General features: G+C 42.2%; 2 protein-coding genes across 31 annotated transcripts in view; both read right to left on the reverse strand.

Annotated features, from left to right (window-relative positions):
- Trol (terribly reduced optic lobes) overlaps positions 1-18,074 on the reverse strand; it is a 155,335-nt gene that overhangs the window by 39,987 nt on the left and 97,274 nt on the right. For 23 of the 30 annotated variants that reach the window (XM_071776510.1, XM_071776503.1, XM_071776518.1 and 20 more), the window contains 5 exons: positions 13,530-13,637; positions 9,515-9,631; positions 7,714-7,827; positions 7,292-7,405; positions 5,504-5,611 (listed from right to left, as the gene is read on the reverse strand). In XM_071776510.1, coding sequence (XP_071632611.1) covers positions 5,504-5,611; positions 7,292-7,405; positions 7,714-7,827; positions 9,515-9,631; positions 13,530-13,637 — 561 coding nt within the window. The remainder of the gene's footprint in view (positions 1-5,503; positions 5,612-7,291; positions 7,406-7,713; positions 7,828-9,514; positions 9,632-13,529; positions 13,638-18,074) is intronic. The other 7 variants (XM_071776515.1, XM_071776509.1, XM_071776523.1 and 4 more) reach the window with 3 other exon arrangements.
- Positions 8-5,495, reverse strand: LOC139811964 (uncharacterized). Its single transcript, XM_071776533.1, has one exon. It carries the CDS (start codon positions 4,881-4,883, stop codon positions 1,350-1,352), a length of 3,534 nt encoding a protein of 1,177 aa, XP_071632634.1. The 5' UTR covers positions 4,884-5,495; the 3' UTR covers positions 8-1,349.

Below are 18,074 nucleotides of genomic sequence, written 5' to 3' on the forward strand. Positions count from 1 at the left end.
ACAGAGCGCCATGTCGGCAAAAAAACAAGGATCCTTCTGATCAACTCTCGCGTCTCGCATTCTGCCGTTCAGTCGCCGCGATTTTAGCGGACTTTCGAATTAAACTTTGGAAATCAGAACTAATTCGAGCCATATTAATTTATGACGATTTGTATCGTGCTATTAAAATAAATAAATGTAAAAAGTAATTTTTTAAGTAATGTCATATCGTTATGTTAAAATCATAATTACTGTACTTGAGAAATAAATATTCAATTTATATTTTGTAAAAGAATACTTTGCAATAATGAGAAAGTATTTTTTTTTTATATTGGCGATTGAGAGACAGACGAATTCGAGGTTGAGGTACGAGTATGTACAAGCTATGAACATATGAAGAGACATTTAAAGCAGTTTTAGGCGTGGTAGAGGACTCGGTAAATCTGTACACGAAAAGCATCTTTGGTAAAACGCATGGTTATGTAACCAAGAGATCTTATTATATCTTAAAGCTTGGTCTAACATTTAAAGCGTCGTGAGAAGCCTTTTGATAGTGGTTAGAATTATTTCAATTGTGAGACAAGGCCGGAATATGAGACAACGCGAAATCATCATGTTCTTGAGTCAAACATTTCGTACAATGAACTATATATTATATTAATTTCAAACTTCACGCGCGGCGTTCTAAAGTTTCAATATTGTCTCATATTTCTTTACCTTCTCCTTTACTCCAACTCCTAAACTATGTTCGGGTATACGTGTGTCGTGTGGATTGCGTATCGTCATTACCGGAAGTGATCCTCTAATGAGTGTCATTGAGATGCCGCTTTTTGCGAGAAAGAAGTGAATCTGTGTTCTGTGATATCCTTGTGGGAAAGAAGAGAACGAGTAATGCGTGACACAACGATGATGCCAAAGGATGGAATGAATGAAATGGGATGTTCTTCGTACATCCGAGAAAAGAGGATTCACGTTTTGCCCTTGCGGATATTCAATTGGCAATCTAATCGCGACTATATAAAAATATTGTCGGCTGACCGTATGCCTGCAGTATGCAGAATGACTAACGCAGCCGTTGACTCTGACGCATCGATACTAATTCCCGTAAGCGTTAATTGTAAATCCTCTTTCAGGCTGAGCGAGGAGCTTCGAGTCTAATAAGAAATAGATAAGATAATCGTCTAATGAGAGATAAGATAGTGTTCGGTCACTGCACTTTAAGGATCACCGTCTGGCTGTTATTCGACACATCCTCGACAGTTTCCTCCCCGCGGAAGGCAATATTTTTACAGCAAAAGTGGACAACACAATGTAATGCGTGCACTCTTACGCATTGAACGCAAAGTTATTACTTATCCGTGATTCGTTTGTTAACACGTTTGTTCCCCAAAGCTGCGTAACATATAATAGACGACGTGGATTTCCAACGTCGTCGAAGCGAGTCTTCTGCAGTTCTTCAGATAAGAACAGCTTAAACACGAGAACCAAGTATGTATACAGCCGGAAATAATATTCCCAAGTATTTCTTGCCGCGATAGATCTCGGCAGTTTGCCCAAGGACGTCCACACATTAGCCAATTTGATATCTTCAAAGCCATTTTCTGTACAGCGAAGATAACAGGTCCCGAAATGACGCCACGCTCGCTTGGAGTTTCACGTGACGTTTCCGTTTGAGGCGAGAAATGTTTTACAGCGTGGACGAAGAGCGAGAAACGAGACGTCCACTCTCGCAGGATAGTATTTTTTACATAGGGAATACCTTCGGTGCAGTTCTCTTCGTCCGTACCGTCCAGGCAGTCCTCCTTGCCATCGCAGACATTCAGCGCGTTTACGCATGTGCCGTCGCAGGGATGTTCGTAACGGCTGCATCCGTCAGGCGACGTGTCTTCGACAGTGTTCGACGAGGTGGTCTCAACACGTTTGTTAACTCTCAGATACTCTTCCCACCTCTTGAAGTATATGTAATCGCAATCGGTCTCGTCATTGGCATTAAGACAATCTACGACACCGTCGCAGACCCGGTCCCCCTCGATGCATGTATACTTATCACAAGCGTGCTGATTCTCGTTGCAATTGTCGATCTCGTAATCCTCCGTGATCGCCGCGACGTCGTTGTCGATCTCGTTGTCTTCGTCGGATATCGATTTCTCTGTCGCGTCTTTTTCCTCTTCGCTATCGAGATTCACATCGTGTATAGTACCTCCGATCACAAATTGTGTGAAACTTTCTTCATCCAAGATTGATTTACCTGTCGTCTGTCTTTTGTCGTTACTTCCTTCGTCTTTAATCGTACTACGTATTGTGGTTATTTCTTCGTTGCTTATCTCCTTATTTTCTTCGTTAGATAATTCCCAGGACAACGTAGTACTGCCTGATTTAGTTATCGTGTCGTACGTGGAAGAGTCATCACTGACAGAAGTACTATAATTACTTGTTTCTTTTTCTATCGAATCGTTTGTGGTCGAAAACAAAGTATTATCTTCCTCGCACTCAATTGATTCTTCGTCTATCTTTTTGTCATCGTTTGACCACCAATCAAGCCAGTTGCTCTCAGTAGTAGTTGTAACTAATACTTTACATTTTTTAGAACCTTTCTCATTGGACGCCGTTGATAAATGAGATATGCTGCTGCTGGTGACAAGATTCACATTCGTTGTTTCCTCCGATTGTGGTCCGTTGCGAATGCCGCTGCCTTCCGTGGGGTCTTCCAAGACGGACTCATCAGCGTCAGAGAATTCTGTCTTAAAAGGTTCCGTTGTAATTTCATCAGTGAGGTCCCAGTCGTTTCTGCCAATGCTCGTATTCCGATTACCGTCAGCTTTGTCGTACCGTGGATCATTATGAGGGAGCGTAGTCTTCGTCCGCTCTGAACTATAAGCGTTGCCATAATCGACGCTCGTCATCTCGTCGACTTTCCAAGCGACGGTCGACGTCGGTTTTCTCTTACGCTTCGCATTGTGATTCTTCTTCCTCTTCTTGGGCCTGTTGTTCTTACGGCCATTATGACTTTTGTGCTCGCGTTTGCCGTGCCTTTCAGTGAACGTTTTCTCTCCGGATTCGTTTGCAACCCGCGTGACGATCTCGGGAGCCCTCGTTGTCGTGGAGTTTAATATCAGGACGTCGAAATCATCTTTTGATGATTCCAGACTCTCCCTCGATTCTCGCGATATCATGTACGTGCAATCATCTGCAGTTTCTGATTTCGACGTCTCGTCGGAATTTATCAATCCGGAATCGATCTTGTCGTCATTTTGCGTCGTTGTTTTTTTGTTGTTTCCGTAGCACTTCTCGAAAGAGACATTCGACTGCTTGTGCGTTTTATTGCACGTTTTATTACATCGATTTCGATTCGAAGTTGACAGGTTTGATGTTATATCGACGTCGTCAACGGCATTGATTGTTGGAAAATACTGACGTTCTACCTTCGGCGAATTAAATTCATACAGCAACTTTTCTGTCTCTATCGAGGAATAATCAGTCTTGTTTGTTTCTGCCGTTGAGGACATTTCTTCTGAAACGGACGAAGCTGCTTTCTGCGCTCGATCGTATTTTATATTCGTTATGGTAGATTCTTCGATTTTATTCGTGTTCACAGTTACAGGGGCTGTTCTTTTAGATGACGCAACGCGGCGTCTGTGTTTCAGATGTTTATTATAATAATTTGAAACTTTACTTCCTTTTTTTACCCTGTATCCAAAAAAATCTTCCCTACTATCCAGATTGTTATTCTTTGCTTTAATATAATTTTCTAGTGAATTTCGTTGTTTGTAAGTTTTATTGAACAATACGTTAGGATTTTTCAAAGAGGTATTTAACGTTGTTGAAGTCCGCGTATCAACTGCGGACTCTGTCGACGTTTTCATCGTAGAAGTGATTGCTTTTCTAGAAACGATTAATTTTCTCAAATACTTATCGTGATATTTTTGGTAAAATGAGCCGTCCCTTCTGCGTGGTTTTTTTCTGAAAATCTTGCTCTTGCCACGTATATCTGTCATACTAGAATTTTCATTAATATTAGTCTCATTTGTCACCGTCATTATTTTAGAAGTTGTCATATAAATTGGTCTAATCGAAACTGTAGCGGCTGTTGAATTATTCTGACGACATATCATATGTTTGTCTGTAATATATTTGCAAACTAACTTATCAATCTGTTGAGTAGCAGCTTTTAAAGTGGCGTTTTTAGAGTGATGCATCGTTTTTGCATTATTGTCAATATCATTTCTATTAGACACGTTTCTTTCCAATTTCGTTTTTATCCCGTCAACTTCGTCGCCATTTTGATATTCTACTTCTTTTTGTAAGGAAGTATTTTTGATATTCGAAGTTTTTGATTTAAAAATATTCTTGTCTGTAGCGTACCTGTTTTCTTCAGAACTGATTAAAAGATTCATACTCGTCTTCGAATTGGATGCGTTGGACTTTTTTGGTGTACGATCAGACTTGCTTCCAGTTATTATTTTTCGCGTTCTATCGCGATTATTAACGGGCTGCGAGTGAGCATTTTTCAACGTAATATTGTTGTGCTGGAATATTTGCAAAGATCTCACGAGACTATCCGACAGCTTGAGAGGTTTTGAGATTTCAGACTCGTTGCTTAATTGCGACAAGGCTTGGTCAACAGACAAATGATAATTTTGAGCCTCGTTGCTGCAATTCGCGTCGGGTTTACGAGGTCGATCAATCTCTAGGTACGTACGCCATTGCGAGGACGGGTTATTATCTTTCGATTTGGACGCAATTTTTATCAAGTTTAATGCCAAGGGACTCTGCAACATGGAGTTTGGAAATCTTCCACGTTGAGCTTCCTCCGGAAACGCTTCGAGGATCGGATTACCGATCGTCACGGCTGGTTTGATGGTGAGTCGATAGGTGCTTTCCGTCGTCACCGGCTGCATATTCATATTCCTTCGGCGTCCCGCGAGTTTCCCTCCGTAGGAAATCGCGGCCGGCGACTTCCGTGCAATCGCGAACTTTCCGGCGTTATAGAAATTTCGCCACGGATACTTCTCTACGGGTGGCGCATGATTTCGCGATAAGTACGATTAAAAAGGGATTACGGCAGAGAGGGGGCGAATGTAATGGCGAAAATATCACGCGGAATGCTTGGAAGTTGTATTTGAAAGTCAGCACGATCGATGGAGGACGAGCCGGTTGAATTCGGTTTTAGTGTTAGACTTCCTACTACGTACTACATATTAAACTACAATAATACAAAAGTATTAGTAAAATTGAGTTTTGTACAATTTTTTACCGAGCAAGAAATCAAAAAGTATCTTCGACTATCTTCAAAGCAGATTCTTTTTACTTTTTGCAAAGTGCCTCAATTTCAACCGATTCTAAATTCTAACAACCGAGAAAAAGTCTGCGTTATATGCACAAGCACTACCGTGTAATATTTATTGAATGACTTGTCTCGTGCACGCGCGCGAGTATGATGTAAGTACGCGTACGTGTGTTTCTGTATTGTGTATTGTAGGGGGGAAAGAGTGTGTGTGGGATGAGTGTGGTGTGGCATAATTACCGCAGTCCCTCTCATCAGAGCCGTCAGAGCACTCGTTCACCCCGTTGCACTGCAACACGTAGCTGATGCAGCGGCCGTCCGTGCAGCGAAACTCGGCTTCTCCGCAACCTGCTCCATACACCATACACTCATGCGCATTTAAAGATTGCATCGCGCCCGCTGACGCGCGTCAGCCCCCGTTCCTCAAGATGTTTTTCCATCATCCCCCCTCCGGGGATCCCTTCCGGCGAGCCGCGCGCGCGATCGCGCGCGGCTCAAGCAAGCCCTTTCGACACCCCGAGTCTCCCGTCCAAAATATGCTTTAAGATGAGAACAAACCGGGCGTGACGCTAAATAATTTCGCCGGGCGGCGGCATATTTATGATCACGCGGTGCGGGTGACACCGTGTGGGTCGGCATACGATTTGCATAGCGTTACACCATCTGGACGGTAGAAGCGGGATGTTCGCACCTTTACCTTGGCGTGAGAGATGCCTCGAGCTTGTGCTGCTTTTGCTGAGGTTAGTACATCACCGAGGGAAGATATACAGGGAATTTACAAGAGCGAAGGGCCAGCAATCTGCATTCTCAATCGGGATATAAGTCAATCGCGGCGGAATGATATTGGACTATTGGACCATTTTACGCGATCAATTTATCTTCGATCAGCAGCTGGAGGATTGATGTCTTCGCTCCACGCGTGTCGGCTGCAGGGATGCGGTTCGCTTAAAAATCGATTAATTAAAGGGCGAGCTCGTTTAGGTAACAGGAACGTCGTAACGCAACGAGCCGGAGTTGCGCCGGTCGGGGAATGCCCGAAAGTTCGACGCTTTCTTCACACACGACCGATCGTGCGCGCGGCCCCGGGTTTAGATTGCAACGAGACCTGGGATTAGGTGAGGCAGTGGTGCAACGACATTGGCTAAACTATTTTCGGAAAAAGAGGCGTTATATTTTCGGCGTTGCGCGCTGGGCGGTAAAGTTCGGTCAGCGTGGAAAATCGTAAATCGAAAGTCACGCGAAGCGTGCCGGAGAAAATTAAGTTTACGTTATTCACGTTACAGAGGCGCAACGGTGTATCCGACGCCGCGCCGGGGCCTTCGAGCCGCTCGTCAGCGTCTAATTATATATGCGAGCGTAAACACACATTTCTGTCCACATAATTCACCGTTATAACAGACAGACAAATTTTTTCGTCCGCGATGAAGCAAATTAAAAAAATAGCGATACCTGAAATTTGGAAAGGATGATAATATGTACGTAATGTACGAGTCGCAATCTTTGCAAACGTTATTTCTACGATGTTAGGCATGTATTCGAATGAGATCACTGCTAAGGTTTACTCGCGAGACTTATCAAAGTGCCTGCAATCTTGTTGTTAAACTTCGCAGGCGCGTTTGAGGCTCGTTTAAGCTCAGGCGCCCCTCTCGATCGCTCGTGAATAATCGCGTCGGGTAACCGACACTTGGCAAAGAGCATTGATGCAAGCTTATCGCGGCTTATTGCTGGAACCGTTGCGGCAGAATTATCGTTGCGCGTGCAAAAGTGATTATTGACCTCACGATTAGTTACGAATGCGCGACAACGTGGGATTCACGTTGTCAACGAGCAAGAACGACACAGTTAGAGACGACGAAGGCAGAAACAACGGAGACGTACAAGTTGGACTCCGTCGAAATCTGCATTTTTTAAAGCATTGTTAAAAAAAAATAACTTCATTTATATATTCCGTTCGCGCTCTCAAGACGTAAGAATCGATCGAACAAATGCATGTTTGTAAGAGGGAGGGGGGGAAACAAATTAGCTTACCGCATTGGCTCTCATCTTCGCCGTTGCGGCAATCGGGGATTCCATTGCAACGCTTGTCGATACTCAAGCAGACGCCATCCAGACAACGGAACTGATCCCCACTACAGGTGGTCACTGAAACCGATATAAAGAGAGATAAAAAGTTTATAAAATACAATAATTTATTGTATACACAAGATGATTATATATAAATATAAATACATATATTTTTTATTATGGGATAATAATTACTCAAAAGCTGAGCAATAAAATAATTTAACTCTTCTTTATTAATCGAGAATTTCCAATTTATGATTCTAATAGATCAAATTAAAAAGAAAATAGTTATCCGCAACGTAAACATATTTTAATTATAAGGAGCTATGAAACATATATAAAAAAATTCAATGCGTAAAGAAAAAAAGAAATGTAAACAAACACACCGGTACAATTATACTCGTCAGAATGATCGGGACAATCGTTTCGTCCATCACATCTTGCATTTTTGCTGACACACAAACCGCTGGCGCACTCGAATTCGTCCGCTCGACATCGTGCTATTTAAAAGAGATAGAAAAATAAAAATAAAAATTTGTATAAATAAAATAAGGGAGAAAAAGAAAGAGACAGAAAAGTGGATAAACCAATAATAAAAAAAAAAAATAACGCGCAACGTATATCCTCATTGATGGTACGATAGCACTTTCACACAGCGATACCCTGATTTAGTTAAAAGTTTTTATTCTCTGTTTGACAAAGTAACAGAAGAGCTATCGACTCGAGTTTTATTGATTATTGTCGCAATTTGAGCGGGTCACTGAAACATATACAATTTACGCGATATCAATAATCAATTGAATACATGCCACGCACGGAAAATATTCGATAGCCCGCTTTAGTTAATTAAAAAATGGCAACTATTTGCAAAAATCCACTTGACCTATAGTAAATATAGGCTGTACCGTCGCGTTACTCGTATGCTTGACAATCGTATTGGTGACTCCGGCTGTTCATCGCATCGCGAGAATCGTAAAATTTGAAAATGTGTGTCTCTCTTTCTCCCTCTCTATAAATAACTCTATAAATAACGAAACCTGATTAGAATGCCATGTTTGCCCTAAACATGACATAACATATTTCATAGCATACTTAAAGTTTAAAGTTAAATCTGTTAATTTCCCATTCGGATAACTTTCTAACTACAAAGTGTTTGCCTGCTTTTTTTTATCACTATGCTCGTATTTCAGATCGGTACAATTAAAAAAAAAAAAGTCTGTCGTTTAATCTGTCGGGAAACGTGTGAGTTTCTTTCAAGCGGATTTAATTCATTGCGCTGAAATTTAATTTATTCGCGACAGTTGGATAACAGTTATTCCGCATATCGCTGTTAACTGTTTGCGCCTGTGACTGTTTTGCGGAGTAAATTCGCGGCCATATGCGCTACCGCATATCCATGAATAATTAAGCGCAAGAATCGCCGTCGCGTTATTGCAAGTGCGAATACCTGTTCGCGAGTTTCTGCATAACTTTATGATGTAACCAGCGTCGTGCGTAAATTATCATGCGCTACTTCCTAATGAGTTAAAAATGCGGGAGCTTAAATCTCATGCTGCGCAGGCACCGTTTTCACGCAGGAAAATTCCGCGTCCTGCTATAATCCTTGCACCGTATCCAAAAGATGCAATATAGAATTCGTACCTACCTCTCGCCGCGCAGAGATGCGTGTTGCGAAACGCTCCGGTGTCTCGTGTGTGTGTGCGTGTGTGTGTGCGTGTGTGTGTGTGTGTGTGTTGCGAACCATGCGACACGGGAACACGAGACTTTCGATACCCCTCGAAACGCGATCGCGAATGCAATTTGTTTCGATTACAAAATTTCACGAGACGAAAAACAGGAAATAAATGTTTAAACTTTTCGGCTTGCCTCGCGTTCCCGTATAGTTACCCAGTTACCGGCGTTGGAATCTCACGCGGTGACCGTTCGTAACGCGGCCCTGAAATGTCATCGGCTCTATACTTGTGCAACATAGTTTGATATCCACAATAGGAAAAAAAAAAACAGATGTCGCGACACTTCTTATAAAATAGTTTAACGAGTCAAACGAGTTTCTTGGTAAAGGCCATTTCGCGCCGCAGATGTGCGACTATGTACGTTTATTCCAACGCCGAGTAACTGATTTACATGTTTCGCAGCCGAGTGTGTGCCGTTTCGCAGCTGATTGGAGTAAATAGTGATAATTCGTACTCATGTTGTAACAATTTTGTTCGTCCCTTCCACCGACACAGTCCGTGTATCCGTCACAGCGTCGCGTTAAGGGCACGCAATAACCAGGCGCGCATTCGAATTGGTCTTCCCTGCAGGCTGTAAGAATTGCACTCAGGCTAATCTGGGAAGATTTATGTCGCCGAGAATGGCACGATGACTCGACTGATGCAGGTCAATTTGAGAGATGACACGTACACAAACACAGCTGAGAGAATGTGGCGCTGACGAAGATTAGGCGTACACTGCTGGACGTAACACTGAGATATACAGATGACGGAGGAAGCACAATGACCGTTGACGAACGAATAACGATTTTGTCGACAAGTAAATTAAGCTACATTCCTAGCTAATATTCGACAACGATGTTTAAGTAAAAAAAAAAAACATATATTTGTCGAATCAGGTTCTTCATTAAGTGAACGAAAAGCAAGTAGTTTTGCCTAGCTACATTCCTGATATTTTCCGATATTTTTTCTAAAGTTAAAATATCCATATTAATGCTTCACAAATTGAACACGAGGAATGCAGTTGAGAAAGATAGACTTTAATAGCGGAGTAATCCGCACTGGAGAACGCAAAACAACAATTCTAACGTAGGCTCGCGGCACGATGATATAAGATAGCATGAAAGGAGTTCCTGAAGATGGACTAATTAGTGGCCGAGCGAAACGCGTTAAGCGCGCCCAAGTGACTAGGCCATTAATTAGCACGTATTTGAGGAAATTTCACGGAAGAGATTATAAATGAACGAGAAGTTACGTCAATCGTCGCGCGCTCCCTCCCGCCGTACTCTAATTTACAGCGGCAATTAGTTAACGATGGAAGAACATGAAAGAACCTGGCTCGCCACGGAAGGACACTGCGTGACGACCAACAGTTGCTTTTACATTTAGCCACGTCGATGACTGTTATTGCACGAACACACGCAGAGACGTAGCACACATATACACGTGGACAGACGTAAGTCGCGCGAATTCGCAAGAGACAACGATTGAAGCGCAGTGGAAAGTTCTTTACGAGCGAAAGCGACAGAGAGATACAAGTCCCAACACTTCCCCTGGAAAACGCTAAATTATCGTCTACGTAAAGCTTGAGAGGAGAGGAAAGAAAGGAGTGTTATCTCATAATGATGTTTCGTACAATCGTGTGTGCTCGCATTCGGTCCCTCCTACCGAAATATTCATCGCGATCATCGCGCTGAAGCATTTTCAGGCCGTGTAGAAAAATTAATTGGCTGCCTCAAAAAAAAAAAAAAGAAAAAAAGAAAAAAACAGAGCAATGAAAATCGGAACCGAAAAATTACGGAAAAATAGAACGGTACTCTATCAATGTTCAAACCGCGATGCGAAATAAATAATTCACATCTCGTGCCATCGAGCGACATAGGATTACAGAAGTTTCAGTTGTACTCGCTTAATTGTCGTCGAATACAGCGACCGCTATCGATTATAAACAATTTATTTGTTGTAAATTTTTCGTGGTAGAAGTTAATACGAGTTAACACGATCGATTGCGAGATTAAACTGACCTCCGTTATGATCTAAAGTTTTGAAAAGTCTGATTTTTTATTTCAATTTATCCTGAGGAAGCAAAAATGACGGACTTAGATCACCAGGACGATGCAAAAAACGGGCATGAAACAGCACGTTGATAAAGCGACGCGTAATGTTGCGATTTCTGACATCATCTTAGGTTCAAGGCCTGCCCTAAAGCCTCGCCCATTTGACGATTGAATTGCAAACGAGCCGCGAGTTCAATAATCCGCTCGCAAGCCCGATGCTCGAGGCGATTTGCTTCGCGCGAACATCCGAGTATTCCAGAAACGACCCCCTGTATATATACACTCGAGAAATTAACAGTTTAACTGCTGAATCAGGTAAACTGTGTAATTCCAAAGTAACTTTAGACTACTCAAGATAATTACGACGTAGCGTGATATTTTCTTCGCGCGGTGATAAATACGTGACATCGCCTTCTGACGAGTTTTGTCCCGGCTATTAAAACTTCCGGAGATTCGTCAAAATAATCCGCCTCTAAAATATCATCCGCGCCAGCTTAATGACACGCGTGGCGTAACGTCGCGTCGCGTCGCGTCGTCGACGCGGACGCGCGGGACAGCGAGAAACAAACATAATCTCGTGCGGGGATTTAACGGGAATGATGACTCTCGCGTGCGGTCTGACGCGATTTCGCGGAGCGGGCGGTGGCGGCGGTGATGGCGGAGAAGTTTGGCGGGCGCGCGCGCGCGCGACGGTTCTCGTCACGAATCAAAATTGGATTAAAGCGGTGAAAATGCGAAATTCCGGGGCAGAGCGTGATGGAAGGGCCGGGTCCGACGTTCGGCCGACGGCCCGTGGGAGATTAACGTCGGATTAAAATTGCGGTCGGTTATTAGGGCGGATTAATAAGCGCGGGTAAATCTCGTTCGACAGGGGCCATCCCGGATTTGGCGGGGGAGCCTCGCGCTTCATCTTTTTTTTTTCCTCTTTAATCGTCCTCGCGCTTTTACGTTAAACGACATTTACGTTGCTAATGAGACGTATATACGATAAGTTACGCGAGAAGATGAATCAGAAATCGGTGGTCGATTCTCGTTTGAGTACGCTCGCGCGTCGCCACGATATCACGATGTTAGCCTTTGTATACAAATGGACGGTGTAAGTACCGTAGTAAAATCACATAGAAATATAACATGCGTCACCAAACGTGTTGTTCCTAATCACGGTTATTTCCGCTAATGGATTATTGCCGTGCAAAATCACAATTTGCAGCGTGATTATTACGATATGAATTGCGAAATAATCCTAATTGGATATCTACACAATTTTTTGCATTACGACTTAAAGAAAGCAGATATGAAGATGTTTTTTTTTTCAACTATGTATAATAAATCTTGCGAAAATTAAAAGCGCAAGATAACCACGTCGTGCTGATTTTATTTTTAATATGGATACTTCTATAAAGCAAGCATTCCCAATTTCTAACAGATGTTTTCAGCCGCGTATCACGACCTGCCGATCGTAAAATGTTCTTCCTTTCGATTCTTAAAAAATGGGATCTTTAACGACCGGTCATAGCTAGCGTTGTGCATGGTTGTACATGACGGACCGACCACGAAGCGTGCCTTTGCGAAAGACAATGGAAATAATAAGCTGACATAGTTAGAGAGAAGGGAGAGAGGAGGGGGTTGGTTGGCAGACGGGGTTGTACGAAGAGGGAAAACGGATGTCGATGCGGTGCACCGGGTGCAACGGCCTTAAACGCGAGGCCACCGTCAACCACTGCCACCCACTACGACCCCTATGTCCTTTTTTTTCCTTCCCCCGAGCACGCCATTGTTATTGTCATAGCTATTATAATTATTAAGCTCATCGTAATACGTCGGGACTGGCCCGCGACCATTAGTTCCGGCGAAGTCGCATGCAAGTCTGTCGTGCGGTGTTAGCCGGCGATAAATAATACCGGTACGTGCAAGGGCGTCGCCGGTATCAGTTTTCACGATTCCGCGTAAAGATACCTTTATCGACACGCAGATCTTATATAGATTCGTATATGTCCAAGGACGATCTTGTAAAACTCATTTCTGCTTGTGTAATTAACACCTTGCGTGCAATGCTTCTGAATTGATGTCATAAAAAGCCTTTATATTAATCGTGTTCTAAATTTCCTTCTTGAATAAAAATTATATTGTGTGATAATCAGTTTAGAAATGTAGTAGACGCATAAAAATTGTGTTCTGCACTACTAGACACAATTTACGCGGCTCACACAAGAGGGTTTAATGGTTTGAAAATTGTGTGGATGCACAAAAATGCAATATTAATTTGACTAATGAAGTTATCATAGTATATTAAGTAGTAGGATGTTAAAAAGATGTACGAATTCTAAAGCTACGATCACAGCGCACCACCATCGCAAGTTCAAACTGCATGCGCATGCAAATAACTGTGATGAGTGTGGGCGATCATCTTTCGGATGTGGAAACGACACTTACGGCAATTGTGTTCATCGGATCCGTCGTGGCAATCTTGCATGCCATCGCAGTATTTATTACTGTCGATACACTGCCCGTTTCTGCATATGAACTCGCTCGAGGAACAAGCTGACACAGAGAAAGAAATTGTTATTATTACATATTCTCATGAAAGCTGTTATTATCGTCTACATAAAAAATTATAACGTTTCAGACATAAAAATATTACGCAAGATATAACTATGGTACATTGGAACATAGTATACTTATTGAACTATATTTTCCACTATATTAGATAACACAGTAGAGAATGATAGAGGTACTTAATTTCATATTTAGATATTTTTTATATAAAATTCAGGTATATTTTGCGATAACCATCGACCCCATCTCAGTCATAAAATGCTAAATCTAATTTTTGTTTTCTAGAACAAGAAGATGTTATCTTGTTCGGTCTCAGGTTGATATTGCATATAAACGGGTTACGTTAGCGAAGAGTCGTGAAAAGAGATTCTTGAGCGATCGCGAGATTCGCCGGATGGATGCTACCTTGCCTGACAACACACGAATAAACCAATAATGGGAGTCGGTTGTTTAATATAAATTCTGAGAAGGTCGTACGTAGCGGCGGATAAGATTTCAAAGGTGGAGCACAGTGGCCGTAAGAGGCGAGGGTAGGGTTGTAAGATAAGAGGTTGTAGGTCGGATGACGCTTTACTGCACAGACGTCGCGGCTCTCGTTTTTCTCCTTAGCGTGCGCGCCGTCGTTTTTAATATCGAGAATCATACGATTTAACCGATTTTTACAAGATCGCGAAGAAAGAATAATAATCGACTCGGATCTCTCATTGATCAGGCGATTTATCCGACAAAATGGAAAAATTTTCGAAGTTAGACGCAGCAACAGATCAGAGAGCATTTACTTACGAAAACAATTATTTTCTTATGAGATAATTACTCTTGATATTGAAAAAAAATATTTACACAAATTACTTCAATCCCGGATACTGTTTGATTTAAACGGGGAAATTATTTTCACTATTTATTGGATACCACCTTTTCTTCGCGCACCTATCGCGTACTACTCTTCTCGTATCGCACAAAGCCAATTGTTAATTGTCTCCAAACGATATAGCCAAACCGCAAACAGCGGACGCAATTTTTTTCGTCAGTCGCTCGCTCGGGGTTCAATGCTCGAGCCCCTCCCTCCCTCCCTCCCCGCTCGCGTTTCGAAATCAGGAGCGCGCAATCGTTCGCCGACTATCCTGTTTCAAATAAACATTCGTTCGCTCGCAAGTTTGACTCCGATTTCATAGGCCGGACGCGTGCTCGCTCGTTTCCACTTACTGATCATACGGTCGACATGATCGAGTCGCGCTTGCCGCGAAAACGGCATCTCGTTTTCACATTTGTCCCATCGACTAATGCGAAGAGGCACTCGTGAGTGCGCGCGAGTGTGAAAGTGACTTTATGAGTGCCGATCACAAAGAGCAGAAAAAAGAAACACGATACTGAACTCCGACTAATAAAATTGAAATGATCGCTATCGATGCTTCGTCAAGCTAAGCAAAATGCAATTTTGCATGACGAGAGAGAAATTGTTTATTATGTATCAAATATAAAATAAATAAATGAACATATATTTGTAATTTAATAATTTCAATTCTCGGCTATTGAATTATCGTATGGAAATAAAAAATAAAAAATATAAATAAAAAAGTAAATAGAAGAATATAAATAAAAAATATATATACCGACTGGTTTATGCTGTGTTTTTCTAAAATTTGTAACAAACATTTGTGTTTTTACTAAACTAAAAGTTTCATACAATAAGCTTTTGTGCATATGTGTGCGGAAATAATATATAATAATAAACGCGCGTTGTAACCTGAAAAATCGAAGAGACTTCGAAGGGGTGTATTAAAAAGCATCCATATAATTGCTTGATTTGGAGAATCGCTTAAGCACAAGTAATTAAATATAACGTAAATCGATGCGCGAGAAGAGGATCTAAGAGCTGCCGAGAAGTGCAGGGTCTTTGAAAATCGGGGAAAAAAGGGGCAAATCGCGCGAAAGCATGGCATTTTGTCTCAAGTGTCTCGGCGGCGAGGCCACAATATTGCATTTGCCGCTCGAATTGCGCGATGGAAGAAGGCAGCGCGGATGGGGGCGGCGGCGGGGGCCGGGGCGAGGACGGGGGGCGGGGGGGGTTGCGCCCGGGGTTGATCACGTTGTGTAGCAGCGGCTGGGGTATGCTTTGACACAGGAAACTGTCATTCGATGGCAGTGCTCAACGCTGAATCGCGATAACGCAACGGTGCGATGCAGGCGCGACAGGAATGCCCCTTAAAGCGCTCTCTACCCGGGCACATTACGGCGCGTCCTAGGTCGGACTGCGTCATCGTGCAGGTATCTCACGTTACTCAGGTGGCCACCGAGTAGCGTAGTCTGCTACGTTGAAATTCGCACCGCGAGCGGAGCGTGACTGTGCGCAATGCAAATCAAACCGCTCAGGCTTGTTCATTAAACAGACCAACGCGCCTCTCTGTCCCTCCTCCATTCGGCAGATACGACGAGGCGTAAGTCAATAGGATCCCAAACTTGAGGGGTCGAGTAGGTACTCCGCGATGCGCCTCATGATCCGCATGATTTGTGTTAAGGCATTTTTCGCACCACCGTTTTCCACTTGACTCACTCGCGAAGTTCTTAGATCCCAAAGAGATCATTTGATCACAGAATGTGAATTCAGTAAGCATGATATTAATCAATCGAATAAGATTTATTCGTGATTTATATAAACATATATTTTATAAAAAGAAACATTTGTGTAAAAGTGTTTAAAAAGTACCATAATAATTTTTGGATAAAAATTATATCTTTTGCATATACAATGTGCATCTTTTTAAATGCTATTTTTGTTTCTTTATTATTCGTAACTCTAGTTTTTCTTATTCAAATATTTCGAACCTGTAAATTTTATGAAATTCTTATAATAGTTGCTATTACTTGAAAAATGTTTCTTATACCATAATGTATTTTTTTCTTAAAAAGAAACCACACTGATATCAATAAGGAGTTTTATTTTTATAATCCTGTACGTGATATACTGTTGTATGACAGAATTATGACTTTTGACTCAGGAAGCACGATATTCCGATATACATGAAATATTCACCGTGAGATGAAAATAGCGACTACACACGGCGACGGGAAATCCATAGATTGTTCGTGGTACCGAAAATAAAATCGCGTCTCTTTGAATACTTAATGGTCGCGATATCAGAGCTATTGATGATGTTGCGCAATGTATTAGCAGAGCAACATCGGAAATGTCGCGTGTCCCACAGGTATATATAGGTATCTGATAAATCGTGAAGCGATTGGAATCGAGAAAAGTATTATTATTCCAAGAGAACTTTATACATTACGCATTTAGCTGCTTGAATCATAAAAGATTAATATAATACGTTTTGCCGACGACATATAAAATGACGAAATATAAAGTTACATTTCTCGATATCATCCAAATAAATTGATTGTGACTAACAGATATCTGTAAAACGTGTTCACCGACAAATTTGCATCCTTGATATCAACATATATATATGTACACAAGAGGACAAATAATATTTCGTTTTAATAACACCGTAAAGTAACGTAATATACCAGAGAGTAACGCAACGTTTGGCGCATTAATTTCCATTCTGCTATTTCAAAGTGCACGCCCGCAATCTTGTCAGCTCGCCGCTTTCCGCGCGCGCATTCGGCTCCGTTAAAAGTTGCACGAGCTGTTGCACGCGATACTAATGTCGTCGTTACGATACGTCTAAAAACTGGATGGTCGTGACAAAAAGAAAAAGGAGCGTTCCGCGGTGCGCCCCCATGTCGCTGCTCCCGACGAAGAAGCAAGAGTCTGACAGGCAAAGTATACACGAGGCCAAGTTCCCTCGCTGCCTCGTGAATTTAAGGAGGGTAAAGCAATTAAGTCGATAGAAACGCTCGCCACATTTGCGAGATTGCCGGATTACGCGACGTTCCGTGCATGGGAAGGAAAATACGTCCTGTCTTTCAACGAAGATATTCAACGAATTAACCGGAGGAAGTGGTAAATCGGCGGACATCAAGACGACACACGTAACACACTTTTTCTTATAACTGACTTTTATCGTTGACGTAATTATTGACGTTAATCAAAAGGAGAACAGTCTCGTTTTATTTATATCCAATAAATTTGTCTTATTGTAACGTCCGATTGTAGTGTCGAGTTATATATATACATTTAATGTTATTTTAGTATTCCGAGTCTGTCGATATTCACAGCTTGCCGAGATTCTCGTGGCCTTTTCAGAAAGCGGTGCAGTATATCGTTCCAAAGACGTCCACTGGACGCTTTTCGTATTCTCATAACAACTTCAAGGAGCGCACTTTGAAATAGAAGAACGTCAGCGCTTGCGACCTCGCTGCAAGAGAGTCGAGAAGGGCACTCTACCCATAAATTACACGAATAACTTCCCCGCACGTCTTAGCTGCCGCACGAGGTCTTTGTGGAAGGTCCTTGCGCGCGAT

The sequence above is a fragment of the Temnothorax longispinosus genome, chromosome 4 (genome assembly GCF_030848805.1).
Source record: "Temnothorax longispinosus isolate EJ_2023e chromosome 4, Tlon_JGU_v1, whole genome shotgun sequence".
Taxonomy (NCBI): domain Eukaryota; kingdom Metazoa; phylum Arthropoda; class Insecta; order Hymenoptera; family Formicidae; genus Temnothorax; species Temnothorax longispinosus.

Coding starts and splice junctions, on each gene's coding strand:
- LOC139811964 (XM_071776533.1), bottom strand. CDS start 4,883: ATGAATATGCAGCCGGTGACGACGGAAAGCACCTATCGACTCACCATC.